This window comes from Mesoplodon densirostris, chromosome 4 (genome assembly GCF_025265405.1).
Source record: "Mesoplodon densirostris isolate mMesDen1 chromosome 4, mMesDen1 primary haplotype, whole genome shotgun sequence".
Taxonomy (NCBI): domain Eukaryota; kingdom Metazoa; phylum Chordata; class Mammalia; order Artiodactyla; family Ziphiidae; genus Mesoplodon; species Mesoplodon densirostris.
The window spans coordinates 63,365,565-63,386,816 of NC_082664.1; the positions used below are offsets into that span (position 1 = coordinate 63,365,565).

The 21,252-nt window shown below is 33.1% G+C and overlaps 1 protein-coding gene across 7 annotated transcripts in view; it reads right to left on the reverse strand.

Annotated features, from left to right (window-relative positions):
* Positions 1 to 21,252, reverse strand: part of MIPOL1 (mirror-image polydactyly 1) — a 322,444-nt gene that overhangs the window by 229,926 nt on the left and 71,266 nt on the right. For 5 of the 7 annotated variants that reach the window (XM_060098154.1, XM_060098156.1, XM_060098152.1 and 2 more), the window contains exons 3-5: positions 15,660 to 15,891; positions 13,986 to 14,136; positions 12,604 to 12,709 (exon numbers count right to left, since the gene is read on the reverse strand). In XM_060098154.1, the coding sequence (XP_059954137.1) occupies positions 12,604 to 12,709; positions 13,986 to 14,136; positions 15,660 to 15,891 (489 nt within the window). The remainder of the gene's footprint in view (positions 1 to 12,603; positions 12,710 to 13,985; positions 14,137 to 15,659; positions 15,892 to 21,252) is intronic. The other 2 variants (XM_060098157.1, XM_060098153.1) reach the window with 1 other exon arrangement.

A 21,252-nucleotide genomic window follows, 5' to 3' on the forward strand; every position in this document is an offset into this window, starting at 1 on the left:
CAAATGCTTTACATCAAGGGTATATTTGGTTCTGTGTGATGAAGAGAGAACATTTTTTCCTCTATAATGCTGTATCAACTCTAAATATATAAACAATGTGTGTATATAAAGGAGTATTCTAAGGTTAAATTTTAAAATGCCATAAAATACACACACACAAAAATCTGATTATATATTTTATAAATGCTAAGAAAAGTTTTCCAAAAGTAAGGTATTACAAAATGATAATTTTTAACACCTATTAGGTTATATGTGAAATTTGTTGATTACGAAAAACCTGATTCTTTTTCTAGAATTCAGTACTTCTAAAGAATCAATGTGCAACTCTCAAATATTTTCAGTAAAGAAAGCTTAATTGTAAACACTGAGCTTTTCCAAGGTAGATGACTATTACAAAGTTCACTAGAAAATCAATATAGCATTTTAGTTGGAATTTGCTCATTAAACACCCACAGCTCTAATGCAAATTATGATGGAATGAATAAAGCAAATACATATGCTTCTTTCTTTTTATTAAATGTAAAATCTACTGTTAATTGCATCTCATATGTCATACAAACTTTTCTCCTTAACTATTAAATAGAAGCTTTAACAAAAGTCATTAGAGATTCTCTTTCTTTGACTTGAATAAATTTCAATATTTGTTCAGTAAAGGTTCACAGCAGTTAAATTACATTAACAAATATTATTAGCTACTATGTAAGCCAACCCAGTAAAACACTTGTATTGTAGGTAGAACAAATCATTGGGTGTTTACAATAATATTTGGATATCTCCATTTTTAAACACGGTTATCAAATATCCTATAATTCTTAGTCAATGAGAAAGATTCAGAGAGGATCTCCCCCACCCCCACCCACAAATACTCAAATTTGTTTAGTAAGCTAATTGTTTTCTAATATAGGCAAAAGTAAATATGAAGAAGCTGAACCATACTAAGTATGAGTTTATTGAATCAAGACAGAGTACATATTTCCTTAGTAGAACCCAAGTCTATTGACAAGCCCATATTCTACACTTCTCAAACTACTTTTAAAATATGGTAGCAGTGAGACAGTATATTGGAAAACATTCTAGTTTAAACACTGAATCATGATTCTCTAAATAACATAATATGGAGGACAGACATTTCCCAGGAAAAAGAATCCATTTAACATCTTCAAGGTAGTTATGTAAACAGAAAAGGCTGAACTAAGGAGAGGGAAGAAGAAATCATTAGGATTTGAATTTGAAACGTGTAAAATAATCACTGATTACAATTCAGCTTCCAAAATTCTAAGCAACAAATATAGATAATAGTTCAGTAAAAGACTTTATTATATATATAAGAATTTCAGATTGTCTGAGCATTTACTATTATTGCTTTACATGATGTGAAATGAATTCCTTGCGAACATAACATTTAGTGTTTTACAAAACTACCACATATATATTCCAGAACCACATACATTATGCTATGTCTTAATTTCCTTAAAATTTATAATTTCTCTTTCTTGGCATAAATTGTTTATTATAAATTTAAACACAGATGGTAAATGCTACACACCAGTAGAGAATTAACCAACCTATTCCAAGTAGTTTGATGGTTCTACTCTTGGCATTATATTGCTGGATTCAACTTATTTCTTCAGAACTTCTTTTACAAGCCAGAATATTGTATTTCTAAAACTGGATTTGAATGTTCACCATTTTACATGATTATTCTGTAAATAACCTTTTCTGATTAAAAATACAGGCTTGTAAAAATGTGGGAACAGAAATGTTTTGCATAGTTTGGTAACTTTCTGTGCATAATTAAAATAAACAGGATACGTTCTGATATTCTTCAGTATTCAAAATTATAATATAGAATATAATTTAATCATTTGGACATGACATATTTGATTGAACTAAGATGCTTCTAAAATCAGATTTAACACTGTTTCCAATTATTCACTATATAAACAACACTGTAATGAACATCTTTGTACACAAATCTTTATGTATATACACAGGTAATTACTAAGGAAAATTCCTAGAAGTATGATTATTACATTAAAAAAGTTTTTTAAGCTCTTTACATGTTTTAAAATTTTCCTCTGTAAAGCTGCTACAAATTTATACTTACCAAGAGTATAGAAATTGCTAAAGCTTGATTAGAAAATTATACAAAATTGTGACTTTAAGTAGCAAAAATATAAAACTAACTTTTTGGGAAAACTTGCTATCATTATATACGTATATTGAGTACAGATAACTCAAAGACTATATAAGAACACTTTCTAAAAATGTGCTTTTTACATTCATACCTTTAATATATCTGATATTAGAGCTATAATATTTTTACATGTTTATTGGAGTATAATTGCTTTACAATGTTGTGTTACTTTCTGCTGTAAAACAAAGTGAATCAGCTATATGTACACATATATACCCATACACCCTCCCTCTTGTGTTTCCCTTCCACCCTCCCTATCCCACCCCTCTAGGTGGTCACAAAGCACCGAGTTGATCTCCCTGTGCTATGTGGCTGCTTCCCACTAGCTATCTATTTTACATTTGGTAGTGTATATATGCCAATGCTACTCTCTCACTTCATCCCAGCTTACCCTTCCCCCTCCCTGTGTTCTCAGGTCCATTCTCTACGTCTGCGTCTTTATTCCTCTCCTGCCCCTAGGTTCTTCAGAACTTTTTTTTTTTTTTTTTAGATTCCATATATATGTGTTAGCGTACGGTATTTTTTCTCTGACTTCATTCCATATGACAGACTCTAGGTCCATCCACCTCACTACAAGTAACTCAATTTCCTTTCCTTTCATGGCTGAGTAATATTCTACTGTATATATGTGCCAAATCTTCTTTATCCATTCATCTGTTGATGGACACTTAGGTTGCTTCCATGTCCTGGTTATTGTAAATAGTGCTGCAATGAACACTGTAGTACATGACTGTTTTTGAATCCTGGTTTTCTCAGGGTATATGCCCAGTAGTGGGATTGCTGCGTCTTACGGTAGTTCTATTTTTAGTTTTTTAAGGAACCTCCATACTGTTCTCCATAGTGGCTGTATCAATTTACATTCCCATTACATTCCCATGGGTTCCCTTTTCTCCACAACCTCTCCAGCATTTATTGCTTGTAGATTTTTTGATGATGGCCATTCTGACTGGTGTGAGGTGATACCTCATTGTAGTTTTGATTTGTATTTCTCTAATGATAGTGACGTTGAGCATCCTTTCATGTGTTTGTTGGCAATCTGTGTATCTTCTTTGGCAGAATGTCTATTTAGGTCTTCTGCCCATTTTTGGATTGGGTTGTTTGTTTTTTTGATATTGAGCTGCATGAGCTGCTTGTAAATTTTGGAGATTAATCCTTTGTCAGTTGCTTCATTCGCAAATATTTTTTTCCCATCCTGAGGGTTGTCTTTCTTTTCGTCTTTTTTATGTTTTCCTTTGCTGTGCAAAAGCTTTTAAGTTTCATTAGGTCCCATTTGTTTATTTTTGTTTTTATTTCCATTACTCTAGGAGGTGGGTCAAAAAGGATCTTGGTGTGATTTATGTCAAAGTGTTCTGCCTATGTTTGATAGTGTCTGGCCTTACATTTAGGTCTTTAATCCATTTGGGTTTATTTTTGTGTATGGTGTTAGGGAGTGTTCTAATTTCATTCTTTTACATGTAGCTGTCCAGGTTTCTGCGCACCACTTATTGAAGAGGCTGTCTTTTCTCCACTGTATATTCTTGCCTCCTTTATCAAAGATAAGGTGACCATACGTGTGTGGGTTCATCTCTGGGCTTTCTATCCTGTTCTATTGATCTATATTTCTGTTTTTGTGCCAGTACCATGCAGTCTTGATTACTGTAGCTTTGTAGTATAGTCTGAAGTCTGGGAGCCTGATTCCTCCAGCTCCATTTTTCTTTCTCAAGATTGCTTTGGCTATTCAGGGTCTTTTGTGTTTCCATACAAATTGTGAAATTTTTTGTTCGAGTTCTGTGAAAAATGCCATTGGTAGTTTGATAGGGATTGCACTGAATCTGCAGATTGCTTTGGGTAGTAGAGTCATTTTCACAATGTTGATTCTTCCCATCCAAGAACATGGTATATCTCTCCACCTGTTTGTATCATCTTCCATTCCTTTCATCAGTGTCTTAGTTTTCTGCATACAGGTCTTTTGTCTCCTTAGGTAGGTTTATTCCTAGGTATTTTATTCTTTTTGTTTCAGTGGTAAATGGGAGTGTTTCCTTAATTTCACTTTCAAATTTTTCATCATTAGTGTATAGGAATGCAAGAGATTTCTGTGCATTAATTTTGTATCCTGCTACTTTACCAAATTCATTTAGAGCTATAATTTTTAATATAAAAGAGATAAGCTTATCCCTGAAGTGTTAAAATCAGTATCAATAATTTTATGCACTTTTGAAATATACTATTAAGGGGGTATTTAACTTATTTTCTGCACATAGTTTCTGCTTTAAATTTTAACAGATACCAATATGAAAATTCTGTGAAATATAACTGCTACCTAAACTTTTTCCAAGATCATTTCCTCTTTAGAATTGGTTATTGTTATGTATAATGGTTTCTCTCTTTTCCTCTGTGAGACAGACTGAAGCAATGGGAAGATTATAAGCCTTGGAATCAGATGCACTAAGGTTCAAGTCACAGTCTTGACACTTAGTACTGACCATGTGCCTTTGGGCAAGTTACTTATTAGCCTCTCCAGGTTTACTTCCTCCCATGTAAGATGTAAATATTAACTAATTTACCAGATTATTTTAAGGATTAGAGACAATGTATAGAGGCACCTAGGATATAACTGGTACTCAGTGAATTGTAGCTAATATTAATATTTGATTATTTTTATCTTTATGAAATTCTTAAATCTTTGATGTCAGAAGTCATGAAAAGATTTTTGTTCTGTTTAGCTTTTAATTTAAATTCATAGTTCACTGCTAATAGATTTTAAAAGGGAAATAAACAGAAAAGTGAAACAAAAATGTTTGAAACGAAGGATTGGATGATGAGAAAAATTACCATTGAGATATATATATTTATTAGCATTTATTACATTTTACTTAAACATGAATCTGAAATAAAAGAAATGGGAAGCACAGAATTTGGGTTTTAACTAATATATACCTATGATAAACCACATAGACTGTTACAACAGCATTTCCTTTGCTTCCCTGTTAGTTTTTACATAATGTGAATACTATCATTATAATGTGATCTCATGTTACAAAATTGGCTATACTCTACCTGTAAGCATTATTTGACCTGGCACTCATTATAATTTTCATACTCATAGGATTCTACAGCCAAAGATAATAATATAATCAGCATTCTACCTATCAATATTTCTAACTGCTGTATTTCACAGAGATGGGACTTTTTGTTTTTATTTGAAATGACTAGCTATATTCTTGAAGTCCTTTTTACTTCCAAATTAAAAAAATATAGATACATGTAATGCTCCGTTATATTAATACTGTTACACCATTTAAGTGTTAAAGACTAACATATTTTATTAATGCCCATTTATATACAGAAAAATGGGATTCCATTGTGCATTATTTCTTAAAAGCAAGTATTATGATATTTTCTGTTCTTCTGATATATAGAACTAACTGACTCTTGTTCTTCTTAATCATTATATGGTCAGCATCATTTGAGATATGATATATGGTAACAGATAATTTTTTTTTACAAGAGAACAATATAAACATTTTCTATTACACAACAACTTTTATTTTTCCATGTTAATTAGTTGGGATGTCTTAATATATTTGCTGTAACAGTAGATTACATACCTATGCTTTTAACATTTACATGTTAACCTGAATAGAAAAACTTAAGTTATACGTTTCAGGGATTCTATGTTCTGATGCTTTGGACAATAACATTAAACTCATCTCATCTCTACCAAAAATAAAAGAACATTCTCTGTAATAAGAAGGGCTTAACAATATTTTTTAAATTTACAGGTCAGTCTAAATATGGGTGCCCAGGGAAGAATCTATGTTTAAAGAGAAAAAGCAGATTAAACGCTTGCAGAATCAGTACAGTATGCTAACTAAGCAAATTATGTAACCACTGAATTATATGTAAAATGTAACTAAGATAAATAGATAGATAGATAGATTGATTGATTTATATAAATATAAGACTTAAAGAACTAAGGAGTTCTTTTGACTAAAACCCAATATTGGCCTTATTTCAGTTTAATTGGAAGAGGATCTCAAATTCATCTTCTCCATGAGATATCAGGAACATGGATTTCTCTTTGTACCAAAGGTTAATAAGAAATGTGTCTGCAAAAGTCAAACAGCATTAAATACCAAAATCTGATTATTATTCTACAGGAGTTGTTCTGTCATTCATAATCTCTCCATGCTCCAAGCTTCCAAGCTAATCTTTAATGGATGACATGCAAGAAAGAAAAATAACTAACATATAGAGCAGACTCTAAAGTGAGCATTTAAGAAATAGGAATATAAGGTTTTAAAGAAATATAAATATTTTAAATATCATAAAACATAAAAACTATTTAAATAAATACTCTTGTGTAAAAATTTACACATCTGTATACTGTAAATGCAATAGATTAATAAAAATTAAGAGACATTAAACACTAGACAATGCCCACTGAGACTGTTTCAGAAAAATGAAAGGCTTAATTAAACAAATTATTTTTAGAAGTTATAACCACGTCACTCACCTAAGAGTGATTAAATTAAATGGATTCAGATCAGGTCATACAATACTATCTCTCACTGTCAAACTTAATTTAAATAAAAGAATTTTTGAAGTATTTATGGTTTAATCATTTTATTTAGATGAGAAAAGACATTTACCTAAAGGACAGAGACAATGTGTCAGTTGTGCTTCTCTAAAACATGCCCTAGTATTTGAAAGTCATACATGCCAATAATTTACAAATCATATTATCCACATATATAAGTTAATGAGTTAAAACATAATAAGACCCCTACTTATCACATTCCTTTATTTTCTTTTTTGTAGAGATGTAAAATTTTTTTTCATATTTTCAAACTTTCTAAATACGGTTAATTCTGAAAGTCAAGGAAAACTAAAACCTGTGTGGATAAGATGAAGTAAATAAAAAATATTTTTAACAAGGAGTACATATCAATTATTTGTGAAACAAAACCATATATAAGTAGCTATGAGATAGTTATTTATGTTAGTTACACTTTGATATGCCCCCATTAGATCAAGAAGTCTTGAGAAAACACGATGGTGACATCATCACCTTATCATCATAATTACCATTAAGTGCTTTCTAATGGGTTAAGTACTTCACAAACATTATCTCACTTAAACGTCACCAAACTATAAGGTAGGTTTTAACCAAATCTTAGTGAGGCTGTCACTTGCACATGATAAGCAGTAGAAAGATTAGAACAAAGATCTGAATCCAAAGTCTAAGCATTTAACCACTATCTACTACAATGGCGTATTATGAATGAGAAGTGACTGCAAACAAAAAGACATGTTTGAAATACCAAATCTGTTTTATTTGCTGATGCATATTCAGTTCCTAGCACAGTGCCTAGTACATAAAAACCCCTCAATAAATATTTCTGTAATTTTTAAAGAAGTTAGCGTAGTCCCTATTAAGCATCTAATAAAAACAGTATCAATGGTGGTAGTGGTGATGATGATGGTGATGTCAAACAAGTAGGGGAAGGTAAAAAGGTCAACCATTTGAGATTTTATCATGACGTAGGACACAACGGAGTTTCCAACTCTCATGAGATCACATTATAATGATAGTATTCACATTATGTAAAACTAACAGGGAAGCTGTTGTAACAGTCTACACGAAGGTTTATCACAGGTATATATTAGATTAAAACCCAAATTCTGTGCATCCCATTTCTTTTATTTCAGATTCATGTTTAAGTAAAATGTAATAAATGCTAATAAATATACATATCTCAATGGTAATTTTTCTCATCATCCAATCCTTCATTTCAAACATTTTTGTTTCACTTTTGTGTTTATTTCCCTTTTAATATCTATTAACAGTGAACTATGAATTTAAATTAAAAGCTAAACAGAACAAAAATTTTTTCATGACTTCTGACATTATCAAAGATTTAAGAATTTCATAAAGATAAAAATAATCAAATATTAATATTAGCTATAATTCACTGAGTACCAGTTATATCCTAGGTGCCTTTATACATTGTCTCTAATCCTTAAAATAATCTGGTAAATTAGTTAATATTTACATCTTACATGGGAGGAAGTAAACCTGGAGAGGCTAATAAGTAACTTGCCCAAAGGCACATGGTCAGTATTAAGTGTCAAGACTGACTTGAACCTTAGTGCATCTGATTCCAAGGCTTATAGTCTTCCCATTGCTTCAACCTGTCTCACAAAGTACTGGGAACATTTTGTTTTATGCAGTTTTGATTATACAAGATTCTTATTCTTATAAATTATACAATCAGCTGGGGAGACAAGTTGGACTAACATATACATAAGTTACATAATAAAGACAAAAGTAAAAAAGGGAGAAATCTGAAGGACAAGAAAAGTGGCACAGGTAAAATGGCAAGATTTGATCAAAGCCATTACATGGATTTCACAAGATGTTGGTTTATGTAATCTTTACGTGTCAAACCTATCACAGGAATTATTTTAAGATTAGTGAGCAAGTAACTTTAAAAAATCACATCTTTTAAAAGTAACATTACTTTTTCTAATACTAAGTCACTGCAGAAAACCTGAAAAGGCAGAAAAAATCCTGTTAATTGAAGCATTTGTATACCCATTAACACTATCAAAATTTGACTCTCATTTTATATTATATACATGTGTATATAGTTTTTTAACAAAAATTATAAATACAGCTTCCCCCTACTTCTTTCACTTAACTTTAATTCATAAAGTTTTTTTCATATCATTAAATATTCTTTTTTTTTTTTTTTTTTTTTTTTTTTTTTTTTGCGGTATGCGGGCCTCTCACTGTTGTGGCCTCCCCCGTTGCGGAGCACAGGCTCCGGACGCGCAGGCTCCGGACGCGCAGGCTCAGCGGCCATGGCTCACGGGCCCAGCCGCTCCGCGGCATATGGGATCCTCCCAGACCGGGGCACGAACCCGTATCCCCTGCATCGGCAGGCGGACTCTCAACCACTTGCGCCACCAGGGAGGCCCTCATTAAATATTCTTTAAAAACGTTTTTAAATTACTGCACAATGTCTCATACCATAAAGATACCTGAATTTATTTAACCATTGCCTTATTATTCGATTGATTCTAATTCTATTGCTATCATAACTAATACTGATATGAATATTCTTATATATATATAAATCTTTATATTTAATATACTCAAAGAAAATGGCTATTTCCTTAGAATACCTCATATTTTAATTAACATTTTATTTGAAAAACCTATAGACATACATTTTGTATCCTATTTGCAATTTCCAATGTTCAGATGTTTTAGCATGTATTTCTTTTAATGTGGAATATTTTGATTTTTAAAACATTTTATATTCTGCTTAAGTATACTATAATACTTCTATGTGTATGCACATTTGTAATATAGTTTAGCAAATACATTTTTATTTTGAATATAAAAATGAGCAGTGATAGAAACAAATATCCATGCTTGTGTGGATTCTTTGTTCTTTCATATGACTAAATAAAACATTTATCACATGTACTCATAGTATCATAATATTCCTCTTTCTATGAGGGTAGTAACATACTTTTTTTTGTTATTGTGTTTAGCTTTTTTATTGCACTTACTACTGATCAGGTAGGAGATAAGCTTTTTCAAGATTAGCTTTTCTAAGATAAACTTTTAAAAAATTCATGTATAATGAGAAAACATGAAAAAGTTCAAGAGTTACCAAGAGTCAGTTGATAAATTTCCTGTAGTTTCAAACCAATGGATTTCTTAAACAATTCAGTTTTTTTCTTTTGACATATTATAATAATAATTCTCTCTAAGGTTAAAAGTAAAATATCTTCAAGTTTTTTAATAAGATAGAACTAAAACATTAAAAAGTAAAGATACATTTTGAAAATTTATACTTTAAAAAACTTAGGGGATTTAAATTTTGAGTCTTTTTTTCTTTTTTTAAAATTTATTTATTTTTGGCTGCATTGAATCTTCGTTGCTGCACACAGGCTTTCTCTAGCTGCGGCGAGTGGGGGCTACTCTTCGTTGCGGTGCGCAGGCTTCTTATTGTGGTGGCTTCTCTTGTTGTGAAGCACAGGCTCTAGGCATGCGGGCTTCAGTAGCTGTGGCACATGGGCTCAGTAGTTGTGGCTCACGGGCTCTAGAGCGCAGGCTCAGTAGTTGTGGCGCATGGGCCTAGTTGCTCCACGGCATGTGGAATCTTCCCAGACCAGGGCTCGAACCCGTGTCCCCTGCATTGGCAGGTGGATTCTTAACCACTACACCACCAGGGAAGTCCTTGAGCCATTTTTATAACTAAATGGTTGGACATGTTTCTTTAGGATTGCCTAGCTCCAAACTATATAGCACTACTATTTTCATCAATTTAGGAAGCTATAAAAATATTCTAAACATCTTTCAAACATTCAACATTTATTGAAATAGTATTTTGTCACTAATGAGAAGAATTTGATGTTAACAAGAATCATAAAGCAATCAAATTCTTTCCATTTTATGCATGTGTGATTCATACTGTTTAGTAATAGGGAACCCTTAAATATATACCAATAAATAAATATGTAAATTATATGATTAGCTATATTACACAAAAGTTTAAAGAGTAAATATTAATGCTTAATGTTCTTTTCCCTCCAAGAGATAAATGAGCTACGCAGATATATGAATTTATGATTTACAATAAATCACAATGGCCTAAATCTTATTAAATTACATCTGTTAAGACACATACAAAGTTAAATTATAATGCAAACATCTTAAAACAAATGTACTTCTTGTAATACCATTCCAGCAATTAGTATACATATTTGATTATAAAAAGCCAAGAAACTTCTAAATTGTTCTAAATTTATATTTGAATTATTCATTTCTAACATACTGTTAATATTCTTTAAAATATATTACTCTCATATTTTCCCACTAAAAAAGAAACAAAAAATCCATAGTAGTTTAACATAATAGAAAAACAACCATCTGGTATTTGGCTGGAGTATTTATTTATGATCATCTTAGTTATATTTTCATGGTGATGTTCTACTTTGCACAGTAATATTTTGAAGACAGACAGTATCTGTTAATCATGTCTCTGACCTAAAACAGCAGAATTCTTTCATATGCAACCAGGTTAAGTGGTTTATTATTTTTTAAAATTTTTTATGTATGTATGTATGTATGTACGTATGGCTGCGTTGGGTCTTCCTTGCTGCATGTGGGCTAGCTCTGGTTGAGGTGAGTGGGGGCTACTCTTCATTGGTGTGCATGGGCTTCTCATTGCAGTGGCTTCTCTTGTTGAGGAGCACAGGCTTCAGTGGCTGTGGCACACAGGCTTCAGTAGTTGTGGCTCGTGGGCTCAGTAGTTGTGGCTCGCGGGCTCTAGAGCACAGGCTCAGTAGTTGTGGTGCATAGGCTTAGTTGCTCCGAGGAATGTGGGATCTTCCTGGACCAGGGCTTGAACCAGTGTCCTCTGCATTGGCAGACGGATTTTTAACCATTGTGCCACCAGCGAAGTCCCAGGTTAAGTGATTTATAAAGTATGATTATAACTTCAAACTAATCACAAAATACAATTACTTTTTAAAAGCATTCCAATTGATATAAAAATGTTAAAATAAGGGATCTATAAAATGCCTCTGAATACTAATTTCTCCTATTCTATGAAATGTCTCTTTTCTTCACACACTAAAACAGTGTGAGGAAGAGAGTCACAGGGATAATATATAAACTGTAGAGAGAGAGAGACAGAGTCCATCAGAGACAACTGAGAATCACCTGATCATATCTGTAACACATCACAGATACATTTAAAAAATTTTCTCCTTGCCATGACCTGGGAATGAAGATAGAATCCAAAACATATTTCAGGCATTCATTTATAATCTTAAACTCTGGCAACCTTTTACCAGAAAACATTATCTTCAGGGAAAGATCTTTTCAGGGCAAACATTATCTTCATCACATCATCCACGTCATCAGATGAAAATTAATTAACTGCACAAAACAGATTTTTGAATCAAATGTAGGTTTTCACTGGCAATGAATATATGACTATCTTCATACAAAGGAGAAGTATTTCCTCTCAACAAGCTAAAACAATAAGTGGTATGTGAACTGCTGGTTGAAAGGTAGAGGCACTGGTAATCATTATTTCCCCTTGTTTGTTCAGGCCCTTCCAACAAAACAAACAACCTTTTTGTGATTGGATTGACATGGTGTTAACAATGCATTTAATGCCCAAATCAGTATGAATACAGGTAAAGCTCTCACTAATACCAGTACCAGGATGTTAAAGCCACCTATTTTCTAAGCAGGCAAAAAAAAAAAAAGAAAGAAAGAAGACAGAGCTTTCCCTCCTTTGACAAATAAGCTAGTATGCTACTATTCACCAAGCCACATCAGATAATAACCTTGTGTATGATTTTGAATGCCATATGTTAATACTGATCTACTATACCTGCTGTTTTTTCAGCAATTTGAGCTTCTGTTGCTTTTTCTTGGAGTTCCAGTTTAAGCTTTAGTTTTCTCTGTTCTTTATCTTCTTTAGTCAGTTTTTCTTGAAGCTAAAACACATTGAAATAAACATAGATTCTTACTAATAAATTTCTTGTAGAAATATAATTAATCCTGAAGATAATTTTTGCTTTTCTCTAAACCCTTATAGAATAACTATATTAACTTACTGAATACATAACTCCAGGGGGAAAAAAATTTAAGGTTTTAAGATATTTTATAAAATAATAATTACCTGAAATGACATAGAAATTATAAAAACATTTTAATATACACTTAATTTATGTGTGTTTAGGCAAATGAAATTAAAGAAGGAACAACATTATTATTAAAAATAACTACTGCAGCAAAAAGCAATCTGATTCATTCTTTTGTCTTAAAGCAAAAGACTTGGAAGGGTCTATCGTAATAAAATAATGGGTAGCACAAATTATAGCTTCTCTTAGTAATTCTAATATTTTGAAACAAAATTAATTAAGATAATAATCTTAATATTTGATACAAATCTCCCTTTGAGAATGCTATGCCATCATATTCCTTTTAAATTGGCATTGGCACCTGGCTCATAATTGGCATGTAATAAACAGCTGGTAAATGAAAATACAGAAGATATCTCAGGCTTTCATACAGGATCCCTCCAAATGTTTTCTTTTTAATTTCTCCCTCTGTTTATGTCATTTATGCTGTTGTCCATCAGACATGATCAACATTCTTAACATCATGCTTCAGTTTGATTAGGTCAAACAATGAGAATATTAGAATCAGAAAAGTATGCAGAGGTTAAAAAAAAAAAGAAGGCAAGCATAGAAAATGAACATTATTTAATAACATTATTTAAAGCTCAAAGGAATGTAACTAGAAAAAGAGTCAGAAAAGATAAAATATGACATGACAAATTGGATTGGACAAAATGTAGCAGTATAAGATAACACAAGGTAAATGACAATATTTCCAAGCCTTGCTACTTTAAAGTTTACATATATTGAGGTGAAATACAGGGCACAGATACTACTAAAAAAAAGAAAAAAAGGTTAAAAAAGTAACATGAAACCAATGAAGTAAAATTTGAATTTTTTAGGTACCACAGACCTATGAAAAAGGAAGTGATATTGCAAGCCACCAAGGCAGGAAACCAAAGAAATTGCTTTTCACAGCTCATGTCTCAACTCAATCATACCGTGAATGGCATGGTATGGCAACAGCATAAAGCTACTGTTAAAGGATTAAAGTACACAATAAAACTGAATTATGATGAGTGACAAAGCAAACTTAGAAGGTCAACAGCTAAAAGTATACTGTACAATCATCAGACTTTCTATATTGTACCTTTTTATTGCTTGCTTTGAGAATGTCCAATTCTTTGAGAAGCAATGCTACTGCCTCCTCTTTATTTAAGTCTGAAGTAACTTGACAAGGAATCATACATTTGTAATGCAAATCATTATTTCTATGTTCCACAATGCTGTAATAAAGAAAACTATTAAAACAATATACATATAATTTCAACTATATAAGATCTATACATTTTACACTTCAAATGGGGGAAACATTTAATTTTAACAGTAAGTATGTAAAGTTACTTAATTTAAATTTTTTCTTGTTATGCACTGTTAAGAAAATACTATGGATGAAAAAGACTAAACATTGTAATTTCACAGAGGTGCTAATATACAATATATCACAGAGGTGCTAATATATCAATTTCACAGGGAGAGCTAAATCTGTGAAAAGCATTTAGTAATGTCTAGAGATTCATGGTTCAGTATACTTAAAGAATGCAGTTTTTGAGGGCTTGTGAATATTAATTCAATTTGTACTTCTTGTGAGGACTCTAGATACATTTCTTACTTTTCTGAAAATGGGAACAATAAATATTTTTTTCATTGTAATTGACAGAATATCATATTTTCATTATTAAGTTTGTAACATTAAAAATGAAAACCTATTCCTGTAACATTTAAGCAAAAAAAAAATTTTACGATGTGTATGCTATTTGAGAACAATATTAACTTGTTAGCAAGTACTATAAAGGAAGGGAAGGGAAAAGAGATGACTTTAGCCTAATCTCTATTATTTATTTTTCCCATGTGGTTATAAAGTTTATCACCTCTTCATTCATCCCTACTCCCCAAAAATGTACTCCAAACTGCACTTTGATAAGAATATAACTGATTGTCAAGAAAGTGGAACATATTAATATATCTACTTCATTATATATTAATATTCATTAATATAGCTATTTCATAATTTTTAAGTAAATAGAAATAGCTATTCCTATGTAAAACTCCATTAAAAAGTATTCCATAAAATATGATTTTTGTCTGGACTGAAAACATATTTATATTTCAGTATAGTTTAAATTATATTAGTCATTGAGAATCTTTAAATTTAGCAGTATTTTCATAATACATGACTAATTATCAAAGTGCTTTTCTCCCATAGGTAAAAGTCACAGGTGTCAAAATTCAAACCCCTTCATGAAATAGGTAGCTACATAAAGTGAATGTGTAGAAACTACAGAATGTAAAATAATAAGGAAGGTAAATGGGAGAGTAGACAACCCTTCTAAAAGCATTCAAATTCATTTAAGTGAAGAATAGCGCTGACCAAAATCAAATCATATCTTTGGGCTTATTTTGTCTTGGAGCTGCCAGGTTATGGCTCTGATGAATAATATCCCATTTAATATCAACTTAATAGCTATTTCCAGATCCTTAATGAAAGGTCACTTAAAATAATATTCAACAAAACAATCTAAAACCTCATGACCTTCATTCAAACTCACCTTGTGCTTTTTCACTCAGTGATTTAGACACATTATATCAATGTAATGAAAATAGTAGAAAACTCTAGTATTAGATTCCTCAAATTCTAATAAGTTAATGATATGTCAAATTTAGGCCACATCAAAAAGAAGACAGGGAGGGACAGAGAGAGGGAGGAAGGAAGGAAGAGTTCTCCCGGTTCTTACTTTCTAAATCTAAGGCTGCTAGCACTCACTTGGACTTTTCTGTAGCGCAGTAAGCTGTCTCATCACCTAGATGAGGACTGATGACTTGAAAATTCCTTGATCTCTGCTCTGGCGATTCTATGCCCTCATATGTAGCTTCATTAACTAATTCATTGGATTTCTGATGCATGCTTCCCTTAGAATTCACAGGCAGTTGCTCATCTGGCTGTGTACTTTTATTTCTCCCCGTGGTCTCCTGTTCAAGATAACCATGGGCTACGTCTGCATTTAAAACAAAACAAAAATATGAGATATGAAACACCATCATCACATATTAAATCAATCAAATGAATATTTTTGTGGAAATAAGAGCTCTCACAGCTTTAAACATGCACTTACTAACCTTACTCCTATTGTTATCAGACAAACATGTACAGGGTGATTTTGCCACAAATATTTCCATTTCCACAGTCAGTGGGCATTTAGGACAGTGGTTTACAACCTTAAATGCACATCAACTGAGGAGTTTTTAAAAATCCTCACGCTCAGGCCGCATCTTCTACTAATTAAATCAAAATCTCTGGGAGTGATCACATGATTCCAGTATACAATTAAGGGTGGGAACCACTGACTTAGAGGTTATTATTTTCTACATTAACTTTTCTTTCCTAGATTTTGAAAAATTTGATACAATAAGTTAACTGATTACAGTGAAATAATAATGTGCATGGAATTTGGGTATTGGACTGAGTTAAAATTCTGGCTTTGCCAAGCACATAACTTTGGGGAAATTACTTTACCCTTCCATACCTCAGATTCTGGTTTGCAAAATGGACACATAATAGTACTTACTTGAGTTGTTGTAAGGATTAACTGAATTAAGAATTAATGAATGCAAAGTGCCTGGCCTAGTGTTTGGCACATCAATAAATGTTAGCTATTATTTTTGTAATCATCATCATATAAAGATGGAAATAATATAGGGAGAATTATTTTTAACTTCCATTTTATCAGATATGTATTATACATTAGAGTATATTTTGTAATGCCTGGCTATCTCATAAATATTAGTTATTTTATTTATTTATTTATTTATTTTATTTTATTTTTTTTCTTTTTGTGGTATGCGGGCCTCTCACTGTTGTGGCCTCTCCCGTTGCGGAGCACAGGCTCCGGACGCGCAGGCCCAGCGGCCATGGCTCACAGGCCCAGCCGCTCCGCGGCATATGGGATCCTCCCAGACCGGGGCACGAACCCGTATCCCCTGCATCGGCAGGCGGACTCTTAACCACTGCGCCACCAGGGAGGCCCAATATTAGTTATTTTAAGCGGTAACTAGTAAATAATAGCTATTTCAAAGGAAGAGTGTATATCTGATGTTATAGTGAAATTCTGGGGAGAAAATGACACACAAGCAAGTACACAAAACAAACTTTTTTTTTTTTTTTTTTCCGGTACACGGGCCTCTCACTGCCGTGGCCTCTCCTGTTGTGGAGCACAGGCTCAGCAGCCATGGCTCACGGGCCCAGCCGCTCCGCGGCACATGGGATCCTCCCGGACCGGGGCACGAACCCGCGTCCCCTGCATCGGCAGGCGGACTCCCAACCATTGCGCCACCAGGGAAGACCAAAACAAACTCTTTTAACCAGTAAATCAGATCAACAGGCACAAATACTGATTGTAACTAGGACTTTTATTATTTCCAACAGAAATAATTCTTCAACTTTTAAAAGCAGGTGAATCTCACCTACTTGTTGATGATGCCTTCTTTAACTTGCCGAACTTAAAACCCCTTTGAGGCAGAAGATGAGTAGTTTTAGAATAAAAACAAATGGGAAACATAAATAAGGTACTCATTCTTTAAGAAGAAATTCTTTGCTTACATATATGCTGAAATTAGGTAGAGCCAGTCATAAACTCCAAGTCCTGGACATTATCTTATTGGTGGCTGAATGCTAGATCAGAAACCATTCATTTTTGGTCAATTACTCTCTATTTCCCTGTGTTTGTGGGAATAAACTGGGAGAAAGTGCTATCATAATTACATACTGTGATATATCTATGAAATTTCATTATATTTTGTTTTAAACTTTAACAAATATAGGTATCTGAAGATTATTTGTTGGTTCTTGACATTTCAAGACACTTAATTTGGGCTTCCCTGGTGGCGCAGTGGTTGAGAGTCTGCCTGCCGATGCAGGGGACACGGGTTCGTGCCCCGGTCCGGGAAGATCCCACATGCCGCGGAGCAGCTGGGCCTGTGAGCCATGGCCGCTGAGCCTGCGCGTCTGGAGCCTGTGCTCCGCAACGGGAGAGGCCACAACAGTGAGAGGCCCGCGTACCGCAAAAAAAAAAAAAAAAAACAAAACACTTAATTTGCTTTGGATGTTCATCATGCTACTTTTCTAGAATAAGCTGGTATTAGTACCCCCAAATCTGAATGCGGTATTATAAAATTTTATAAATGGGCACTAAGGAATACCACTATCATTAACGGGCCATGCATTTTTAACACTAACATATAACTTTATAGGCAATTCAAAGAAAGAAAATTATAAATAGTTATGGAAAACAGTATCAAAATAACAAAAATTGTCTCCAGGGGCATATCAGAAGAGAACTATTAGGCTCTATGCTATTCTCCAGTTTATGAGGTACAAAGATTCTTCAAAAGGTAAAAGGATAAGCCAAGGAGCATTGCCAGCTAGAAAAAGCCCCCAGTTCCCTATGACAACACCTTATCAATTGCTTCAGAATCTTAAGTCTTGACTCTGTAACCTGTTTTTGAGACCAAACTTACCATTATCTGCAACTTGTCCCATGTTTTCACCTCTGTATTTCTGGGTCTAGTGCAGCATCTCTCTTCTTTCAGTTTATTTTTAACCTGTGAGTGCTTACTTTACCCCATTCCTGATATCTATATTGCTATTTGGTTACTAGATTTATAGCTCTCTTTCTCACTTCAGCTTACCTAATGTCAAATTTCATGATCCCAGAACTCTTGGTAAATCACTGCCTTTTAACCTGTGACTGTAGTATTTTCTCCAAACTGACAGCAGACATGGAACCTTCTCAATAAGAGGGCTCTTTACTGATACCTCCTGGATCCTACTAATTATAACCCCCTGAAGTATTATCAAAATAAATTCATCAAGTTCTAACACACTTCTGGATTTTAATTTTAAATATTTAATATTTTTGAAGAATTCATACTGTATGATTTGGCTCCATTTCTGGATGTTTCTATCCTTGCTCTGTAGAAAAAGCTTTTAGATTCCTAACTGAAACTGTTCACCAGATATTTGGAACCTGCTCTACAACTATCCATACTCTTCCACTGAGAATTTAATTTTACTTTAGAGTAAACAAAGCTGATTTATAAAATTTTCCTTCTGGTTTTTTTTTTTTTTGGACACTCTACTGGAAGACTATGAGAAGATTTCACAAAGGCGTTTGTTCCAAAATGGGACAAGCAGAAATATGCAAAGTAATGAACTCTCAAAGAGTTTGAGCTTGGTGAAGTAAAGAGAAAGTTGACAGACTATAAGAATAAGAGAACAGGAAGAGGGCTTCCCTGGTGGCGCAGTGGTTGAGATTCTGCCTGCCGATGCAGGGGACACGGGTTCGTGCCCCGGTCCGGGAAGATCCCACATGCTGCGGAGCGGCTGGGCCCGTGAGCCATGGCCGCTGAGCCTGTGCGTCCAGAGCCTGTGCTCCACAACGGGAGAGGCCACAACAGTGAGAGGCCTGTGTACCGCAAAAAAAAAAAAAAAAAAAAAAAAAAAGAGAGAGAACAGGAAGAATGAGTACAGAAGAGAAGAAATAGCTTTAGGAAAAACACAAAGACATTTGTTGTTCTGAAAGGACAAGATGCTATAGTTGAGGAGTGAAAACTTGTAAAATGAGTAACACTGTAAAGACAAATTCCAAGATGTGGTAGATCTGGGAATGTGTTGATTAACTAGATTGATGATGAAGGTACCTGGAGAGGAGGAAATCATCAAGGTATCAGGGTACAGGGAGTGCCATCTTTCAAGAAACTGAAGTCATTCAGAAAAATGGCAAGAAATGGAGAGGAGAAATGAAAGACAAATGCAAAAGACTTCACTGACTGCATAAACATGCTAAAGAAGACAGAGCCAGATGAGAAAGCTGACTGATGTTAGTTAACAGTCATTTCTTTCTACCTTTTTACTTTGAAATAATTCCAGTCTTATAAAAAAGTTGCAAAAATAGTACAAAGAATTACTATACACCCTTCATCCAGATTCCTCAATGTTAACATTTTACCATGCTTGCTTTATTATTTATTCTCTGTCTGTCTACCTACACATACATAATTTTTTCTGAAACATTTGAGAGTAAGTTGCTGGCATGATACACTTCAACTTTTCAAGTCAAATTTTAACATACTGCTGTATCATATTTCGTTTTACCAAATTTTCTTTATCTTATTCACAGCTCAACTTAAATTCAATTTCTGAGTTAGTACCTCCTCCAACCAAGAGAATACGATAGTATTTAGTTACTCTAACTCAGTCTTCAATTATTTTTCCTAAACTCTCCAGCCCCAGAAGGACTTTTATCAAGTGATAACAGGATGGTGCCACTAAAAGCTTTAGTTGAGATGTTGTATTACCCCATCACTTGAAAGAAAATTGCATTAGAAATATACCAATAAAATGCAACAAAAAGTGAAGTTATAGGTCTGTTTCATACACTACTCGAATAGAAAGATAAGATAAATGTTTTAAAGAACAATTCACTTCTGATTCAAATTCATCTCTAGGCAGATGAAAGTTTAAACTAAAACTATTCTATTGATTGCTCTCTCTCTCTCTCATATGGTTTGAAATGGAAACTCTATAACTTTCTTTAGTAATTTCAGTGTTGAATCAATGTCATTGTTAATTGTTCCATCATTATGACTAACAGAATACTATTTAAATTCATTTCTACATAGGAACTTATAGAATAAGTTATTAATCTCTTCTTCATAATTCATAAGTCTATGAAATCTAACTTTCTTTTCTCAAATAACAGGAAATTTTTTATGACAATTATCAATCCCTTTATTTATTTGCTCTTCTGCAGGCACACTGCATTATTTGGACATAAGAATTTTAACCATTTCAAACCAAATATATTCCCCAATTTTTGCTATTATTATTTAATGCTATCACTGCCATGTAAACCTATCCTGTGACCATTTGAAAATGATGTTATGGAAGATTATTACTCACTATTCCTCAAATGCCACCTACTGCTGTTGTTAGAGACAGTTTATTCATCTGGGCAAAGTGGGTAAATTTAGTAAAGACTTTTTAGAATCCTAATACTTAATACATGTGCCTAGGCCAGCTGTATTATATGCTTTGAAAACCCTGTATCTCCCTAGTGACTTTCATACTGTTTCCAATGGATCATTTTCATGATCTAACAAATTCTCCCTTTACTCCTGGAGGTATTACTATTGTCAACTATCCCAATGTTAGCGTTGCTACTAAATTCTCAGTTCCTTAGTCTAGAAAATTAACAGCATTATACTATTTCCTAACCTAGTAAAGAAAGCTTTAGGATCCCTTTTGAGTTCAGTTCTCCAGACAATTATACATTAATGCCAGTTAAATGGATTGAATTAAC